General features: G+C 37.8%; 1 protein-coding gene across 2 annotated transcripts; it reads left to right on the top strand.

Annotated features, from left to right (window-relative positions):
- The first annotated feature begins 455 nt into the window (after positions 1 to 455).
- On the top strand, positions 456 to 4,624 carry LOC133817349 (probable alpha,alpha-trehalose-phosphate synthase [UDP-forming] 7). 2 transcript variants are annotated; one of them, XM_062249845.1, is made up of 4 exons: positions 456 to 694; positions 1,007 to 3,048; positions 3,245 to 3,518; positions 4,028 to 4,624. In XM_062249845.1, the coding sequence occupies exons 2-4, from the start codon at positions 1,085 to 1,087 to the stop codon at positions 4,325 to 4,327; spliced, it is 2,538 nt and encodes an 845-aa protein (XP_062105829.1). In that variant the 5' UTR covers positions 456 to 694; positions 1,007 to 1,084; the 3' UTR covers positions 4,328 to 4,624. The 2 variants fall into 2 exon arrangements, with proteins under 2 accessions (XP_062105829.1, XP_062105830.1); XM_062249846.1 differs by having other exon boundaries at positions 456 to 748.
- The last annotated feature ends 3,523 nt before the right edge of the window (positions 4,625 to 8,147 follow it).

Genomic DNA, 8,147 nt, shown 5'->3' with positions numbered 1-8,147 from the left:
GCGACATAAGTAAGGCTCCGCTCCTTCCGTACAGACCGTAACCCGAGGTGGTTTGACGCTATTGCTCTTGGGCCTGGCCCCATTCACATCCCATTTCTCCCCATATAACCTTACTTATCGTCATTTCAGTAGTCACGTGTTCAGCGCGTGTTCAGTTTCCGCATGAGTCCAGCTGGCGCTACCCCTACGTAGTCAGCTTGCCAACCTTATCCAATTTCATGTAATAAAGTTTCGATAAACTCACCTGTACTCCCACTTTAACTCTGTCACTCACTGTCTCCTATTGGCTGATCTCCACTCAGTGTTAATGACCATTGGTCTGTTTTTGCTATGTGTCACAGGCTGACAATTGTTAATAGTTTGTTGAATATTTTCCACGTTTTATTGCATGCTGAGTTGATATCGATTGCATTTTATTATATTATAGTAACTATATATATATTCCCTTTTTTAATATTTTATTCTCTTGAATATTCATGTCATGACCCATAGTTTTTCTTGATTCCTTGTATACAAACGTACGATTATTTGTGTTGATAAGCCCTAGATTTGTTCGGCAGTTTATGTGTCGCGATAAGGATCGAGAGTAATGTTGTATAAACTTTGGCTTCAAGACTTACCTTCACAGACGATGGATGCAAGAGCTCTTCTAAATTTTCAACTTTGTAATCTTAAATTCCATTCTTTTTACAAGGTTAGGGCTTTTTCAAGAAATGGGCTTTTGTTTTAATGTGTTTTCAGCATCTGGGTATGGTTTAAACGTTCTTGTTTATTAGTTTCGTAGTGCCATTTTGATGTTGATCTTAAGTGTAATCAGTTTGTCATTATCATTGAGTTGTGTTATGTTATAATGCATATAGGTTGTTGAATGTTATGGGATCCAAACCAAATGTGATATGTTCCATTATTTATTTATTTTATTTCGGTATTGTTTTCTTTATTTTGTCGAGTTTGAACATTTTTACTGTTGTTTTAATCAAGAACTGGGTGATTTTTTCATTTGCAGATTGCCTAAGAACGTCTGATTTGCTGTGAGGAAAGTCTTTTGTGAGATTGCTGATTTCAAGAGAGGGAGGAGAACAACATGACAAATTCATTCTCAAATCTTCTTGATTTGGCTTCTGGTAATTTGTCTGGTCTTCCGAATAAAAGAAAAAGGTTTTCATGGGCAGAGTATGATGACGACGATGATGATCTAGCACCTGGCTTTTCATCCGACACTCAATCACTTTCTTCCTCAAATCGGATTATCATTGTCGCAAATCATCTTCCTTTAAAAGCCAAGAGAAGAGAAAATAACAAAGGTTGGTGTTTCAGTTTGAATGAAGATTCTTTGCTTTTGCACCTTAAAGATGGGTTGCCTAAAGGTATGGAAGTTCTTTATGTTGGGTCTCTAAATGTCAATGTTGATCCAGAGGAGGAGGAGGATGTGTCGCAGAATCTTTTGGATAATTTTAAATGTGTTCCTACTTTTTTGGAACCTGATCTTTCGGAAAGATTCTATGATGGATTTTGCAAGAGGAAATTGTGGCCACTTTTTCACTACATGTTGCCACTTTCAGGTTGTCAAGAAGATCAGTTTGAGAAGTCTTTGTGGGAATCTTATATCTTAGCAAATAAGGTGTTTTTTCATAAAGTGGTTGAGATTATAAACCCAAAAGATGATTATGTTTGGATTCATGACTACCATTTGATGGTGCTGCCGACCTTTTTGAGGAAGCATTATATTCGATTGAGGATGGGATTTTTCCTACACAGCCCATTTCCCTCATCTGAGATCTATAGAACTCTCCCTGTTAGAGAAGAAATACTCAAGGCTTTGCTCAACTCTGATATTATAGGGTTCCACACTTATGATTATGCTCGACATTTTCTCTCTTGTTGCAGCCGAATGTTGGGTTTGAATTATCAGTTAAAGAGGGGTTACTTAGGATTGGAATATTATGGAAGGATTATTGGTATTAAGATTATGCCAATTGGGGTTCATATGGGTCGTATAGAGTCGTTGTTGGCAATGGCTGATAAGGATCGTAGTTTGAGGGAGCTTAAACAACAATTTGAAGGGAAATCAGTGTTGATTGGTGTAGATGATATTGACATTTTCAAAGGTATAAATTTCAAACTTCTTGCAATGGAACAGATGCTCAAGCAACATTCACATTGGCGGGGAAAGGCTGTGCTTATCCAAATTCTAAACCCTGCCAGAGGTAAAGGACTAAATGTGGGACACATATTGGAAGAAATGCAAGAAACCATCCGGAGGATCAATGATGAATATGGGCAACCAGGCTATGAGCCAATAGTATTAATAAACAGAGAAGTCTCAGCCAATGAAAGAGTTGCTTATTACAGCATTGCTGATTGCCTTGTTGTGACAGCAATAAGGGATGGAATGAACCTCACTCCTTATGAATATGTTGTATGCAGACAAGGATTACCAGAATCTTCATCATGCTCTGACTGCATTGGCCCAAAGAAGAGCATGATAGTGGTGTCAGAGTTTATTGGGTGTTCTCTATCACTTAGTGGGGCTATCCGCATAAACCCATGGTATGTTCAAGCAACTTCTGAAGCAATGCTTGCTGCTATTACTATGAGGGATTCAGAGAAAGAGTTGCGGCATGAGAAACATTATCAATATGTTAGCACACATGATGTGACTTATTGGTCTCGTAGTTTCTTCCAAGACATGAACAAAACTTGTGCTGACCAATTTAAGAAAATATGCTGGGGTATTGGTATTAGCTTTGGCTTTCGAGTTGTGTCACTTGATCCTAATTTCAGAAAACTCTCACTTGATGGTATTCTATCAGCATATCGCAATGCAAAAAGTCGGGCCATTCTGTTGGACTATGATGGTACTATAATGCCCCAAAACTCCCTCAACAAGCCCCCAAGTCAGGACGTTATCTCAACTCTAAGAAAACTTTGTGCTGACCAAAAGAATACAGTTTTCGTCGTTAGTGGCAAAGGGAGGGAACACTTAAACGAGTGGTTTTCTTCATGCCAGAACCTTGGAGTTGCAGCAGAACATGGATACTTTATCAGGTGAGTCTCTCTTCCTCTCTTTAAATTATAACACAATAACTTTGCTCTTTCTAGGTGAGAGTTCAGAAGAATCATTATAGTAACATTTATAATAAGCTGCAGTTTTTTGAGCGGCTTCAATAATATTTATATGACTCTATGATAACATTTTGCCTTCACTATAAAATCTTGTTAACATCAATTTCTCAACTTTTAGATGGCCTCAAAATGACGAATGGGGCACCTTTTTCCGGAGCTCTGCATTGGATTGGATGAAACTGGCTGAACCTGTTTTAAAATTGTATACTGAGGCTACTGATGGTTCTTCAATTGAAGTAAAGGAAAGTGCTTTAGTTTGGCAATATAAGGATGCAGACCCAGCGTTTGGTTCTTTCCAGGCACAGGAGATGTTGGATCACCTTGAGAGTGTTTTAGCAAATGAACCTGTTGCTGTAAATAGAGGAAAATTTATTGTAGAGATTAAACCTCAGGTATAAGTCTTTTAATCTCAACTTCTGAACTTCAAAATAAAGTCATACCAGGAAACATGTTTCTGTTAGGCAATATAAAGTGAAAAAGAAAAAAAATTCAACCTGATTTTGATGATATTTATCTTCATGAATCTATTTTCTGCCTTCTGATTTGGTCTTTATGTGGATTTATTTCACAACAAAAGTTTATCACTCATGAACTACTTTGTTAGATGTTTGATTTATGATCGCCCAACCTCCCACTGATTCTATTGACAAGCCATTTTGATTTCTTTGCAAAACATTTTGAACAGGCTTATAGACAGTTATAAGATACCGACATTTCTTTCGAATAGTATACCTTTAATTCATTGCCTCAGTTGCTCAAATTTACCTTTCTTATGTAGTACGTCATTCATGTTTCCTTGTTCACTGATAAGTTTAATGATTAAAATGTGTACGCAGCCAGTTCCATCTAAGCAGAATTTGGAGAACTAATATAATATATTGTGTTCTGTTCTTGTTTCCAGGGAGCTAGTAAGGGGTTTACTGCAGAAAAGATCTTCTCGTCAATGGCCGAAAAAGGGAAGCGAGCTGACTTTGTGTTGTGTATTGGCGATGATAGATCTGATGAGGACATGTTTGAAATATTTGGTGGTGAGAAGTTAAGTAATATTCTTTCCCCTAATGCTTTAGTTTTTGCTTGCACGGTCGGGCAAAAGCCAAGCAGTGCAAAATACTATCTGGACAGCATAACTGAAGTAGTATACATGCTTCGCACCCTTGCTCATTCTTCATCCTCGGCAGAAGTTTCAGTGAGCACCATGTGAAGTAGTCTCATTATATTTGATTCAACAATCATTTCTCTCTCTCTTGTGGAACATATCATGAAGAATACGCTGGGGGCCATCTTAGACGTATATAGAGTGCTGAGTAGAGTTGTAGAAAGAATAGTCATTACTTAGTCTCTTCTGTCTGTTTATAAGAATAGGCAGTGAAGTGTGTTTGTACTAGAGTTGAGTTCCCAGATATTGTTACAAGAGGGTTGTATTACCAAACAGAAAAAAGCTCCACACACTAACATTGATTTTTCAGTGAGTTTAACGGAGGGTGCTATTCTAATCTCAGTTGAAATATCTTTGACATACTAGTGCTATTTATTATATAATGTCATTGGCTGAGAAACTAAACATGTCATGGGTAATAATAATTTAGAACGTGCCATATGTGAAAGTGTTGCATCATATTTCTGCTAGACAGTGGTCGAAGGAAAAAAATCACGTGGATGCCAAGAAAACAATACTCTTTCCAAGAGAATGTTATGCAGTTCAAGTCATTATGTATTATCTGTATGAAGATAACTCTTTTAATGAATGTGAATGATTTGTTGTAATATATTGTGCTGTTTCAAAGTGAAAATATGTGAGATGAGATGTAGTTAAAGAGAGCAGAACTTTTGGCATTTTTGCCTAGTGTTGTAAAAAAAGTCTAAATGTGTTTGATTCCTTGGAGTGAAGTCTGGTATTGGCACAATTTCCTCTCTAGACTACCCATACATGTATTATGTATGTATGTCTTAGGTGCCTGTCAGAGTCTAAATTCCAATTATGCAAACTCAGGAGAATGAGATTTTTTCATGTACAAAATTACACTACGTATTCATGTCCATACTGTTGGGGGATAAGGCTAATAATAACATCATAATGTAGAATTGTTTTAAGGAGCTTAGCATCATGTGTCTTTGTAAAAATTCTTCACCTGAAAAAAATTTAGTATTCATTATCAAAATTGTTTGTGAATTATTTATTTTTTTTAATGTAATTTTTTGATAAGGAATTTTGATGAATATTAATCTATATAGAAATTTAAATTTGAGAAATCATATAAATTATAATTAATTATAAATTAATTTTTAAAAAAAATTAAAAATATTAGGGCACTCCTTGCATGTTCTAATAACCTTGGCACCTGCCTATTTATAATCTTTAAGGGAACTCAATGGGTTCTTTAAGGACACACATTGTGTGTCTTAAAAAGTAAGATTTTAGGGCATGCGTTGACCATCCTAAAAAATTCTTTTAGGGCACGCAATGCACATTCTAAAAAACTATTGTTTTTTATGGCACTGCTTGCGTGCCCCAAATGATTTTTTAGAGCGCGCAACAAGCACTCTAAAAGCCATTTTTTATAATAGTAGTCTTGATAATTTTTTTTTCAGTGTTGGGGTTTGTACTTAGATGTAGCGTCCCAAATTTGCTAAGTAAGGCTTAGGGCCTTGATTAGCGTGCCTGGAGGGAAATAAGTGATTTATTATGTTAATATGTGAATTTGATAAGTATGTGATTACAAATGCATGTTTAGGTGAATTAAATATGCATGCGTGCCCCATTTGGTTATTAGGGGCTTATTTTTAATTTTTGCCCAATGAGGGCATAAATGTAATATTTATGTATATTGTGAGTCGTACCATGAGTGAGTGGTGATATATTTGTGATGCACGATCCGAGACAGTCCTAGGGAGCAGTTTAGCTAGATAGTCACAAGTGGGAATAATTAGTAGTTAGTGGCACTTTGGTAACTTGGGTAACTAAAAGTAACTCTTGAGGATGGTTGTTATAGGTGGGAAGTTAAGTGGGAATGTGGCATTCTTGCAAGAGGATAAGGAAAAGTCTAGGCTACCCTTGAGGTTAGTTAGAGTCTAAGTTAGAGGGGAGGGAAAATGTGTCATTTGGCTTTAGTAATAGATAGACTTTGGCTGAGGAAAAGTCTCACACATTACTCTCACTTTGGCATTATACTTGGGTCTTTTGGAAGCTCTAGAGAAAAACCAGAAACCAAGGGAAGGACTTCTGAATTTGTAGGATCAAAGTGGGGAATCAAGCTAAGGATTTAAGCCAAGGGAGCTAGAGGTTGTTCTACATGTTTGAGGTAAGGATTTTAAGTTGTTATTTTGTTGAACTCAGCCAAGAAGTGTTGTGGTTTGAGAACTGAGTTGTGTTTTTCCTTATGGATTATTGGAATGAAGTTTTGGCAAGGTTAAGCTTAGGAATTTGTGGATTTGAGCTTGGAACTTGATTTGAAAGCATCTCAGGTCAAATTCCTACTTGAGGTAAGAATTCCATTGAATTCTGAAGTAAATATTTCGATGTGGTTTAAGTTTTGTGAAGTGTGATTTAAGTTTTGTGGAGTTTTAAACCACTAGGTGATTTTTGAGTTTGGTTGAGTGTTTGAGTTTGTTACTGGTATATCTGAGTTGCTACATTGTTTATTTGAAGTTTTAGGCCGAATTGGGACTTGGGTGCACTTTGGTAGTGATTTGGATGAGTTTTGGCTTGGGAAAAATGTCGGGAAAAACTCAGTTTTCTGGGTTCGCATATGAGCGTCGCGGTTCTGTTCTTCCGTGTCACGGCACTGAGTTGAATCAGGACAGGGGAGCCCTGCTGGGCGCCGCTAGGTCATTTTGAGGATGTGGGATTTTGTGTTTTTAGGGTTTTTGTAATGCCCCGGAATCCCTAATGTGACCTAATGGTTGGATTAGTAGGCCGGGAGGGCCATAACTGTTTAACTATGCCATTAAATGAATATATGCATGTTTATGTGAATTATATTATAATATGATGTTTTATGCATGCATGTGAGTCCACATTTGATTATTATTATATTTTGGTAATTTGGCCCGTTGATGGCATATTTGTATATTTGGGTGCATTTTGTGATTTGTGAATGAGAACTCATTATTATGGAGATATATTTGAGCTATTCAGCATGAGACGGTCTTATATTATAAATTAGTGGTTTTGTCATAACGGGGGTCTTTTATTGGGATATTGAGTTATGAGGATGTTATTTGATGATAAATTGGGAGTTATTGAGATCAAGAGGAAATTCTGGGAGTTTTGACTATAATGTTCCCGGGGAAGTTTTTGGGGTCCCGAGCACTAGGTTTTATTTGAGGTTACTTAAGCTTGAAGTAGCTTGTCAGATAGAACCGTACGTTAGAAAATCTCTCGTTCTCTTCCCGTTAGTTCGTTTTATCATTCGAAGCGTTTTCGAAGAAAACTCGAGTTCTAGGAGTCGGAATCAAGCGATGATCGAGGCATAGCAATCCTAGGAAAGATTAGAAGCTTCTTGACCGAAGGATATGATGAGAAACAACCCAATAAAAGGTAATCTATGTTTTAAGTTTTGAGTTTTTAGCGTTTCTAAGCTTCGAATTGGCTTTTGTGAATCGTTGAGTTTTTGGTACGTTTGAGCCTCGGGATTTGATGGTTTTGGATCATTGAGAAGCTTGGGAACTTTAATGTGATGATTTGGAAGTGTTTAGGTATGTGTTTTGGAGGGTTTGGGATGAAGGAAAATGAGTTTGGGGATGGTTCTGGGTTGGGGGCCGCGGCCCTGTTCTTGGGCGTCGCGGCCTCAGCTCGAAGAAGCAGCTGGGGAGGTTTTGGCCTTGCTGGGCACCGCGGCCCTAGGTGTAGGGCGCCGCGGTCCTTGCTCCTAGAATGGCTGGGGGCCGCAGCTCAAGGTGTGTAGGGCCGCAGCCCTTGGGCAGGTTTGAGCCCGTTTGAGTGTTTTGGTCCCGCGAACTTGGTTTTAGGCCTCGGGATTGTTCTTACTACCCGGATTAGTGGGGATTGATGTCCCGGAGGC

Source organism: Humulus lupulus, chromosome 2 (assembly GCF_963169125.1).
Source record: "Humulus lupulus chromosome 2, drHumLupu1.1, whole genome shotgun sequence".
NCBI lineage: Eukaryota > Viridiplantae > Streptophyta > Magnoliopsida > Rosales > Cannabaceae > Humulus > Humulus lupulus.
Note: the sequence above shows the minus strand (reverse complement) of the source record. Positions and strands in the feature narration are given on the sequence as shown.

Excerpts from the sequence above, each read along its gene's own strand:
- LOC133817349 (XM_062249845.1), top strand. The coding sequence starts at position 1,085 with ATGACAAATTCATTCTCAAATCTTCTTGATTTGGCTTCTGGTAATTTG. Across the intron at positions 3,049-3,244 it reads GAACATGGATACTTTATCAG|ATGGCCTCAAAATGACGAAT; the intron begins GTGAGTCTCTCT and ends CTCAACTTTTAG. Across the intron at positions 3,519-4,027 it reads TTGTAGAGATTAAACCTCAG|GGAGCTAGTAAGGGGTTTAC; the intron begins GTATAAGTCTTT and ends TCTTGTTTCCAG.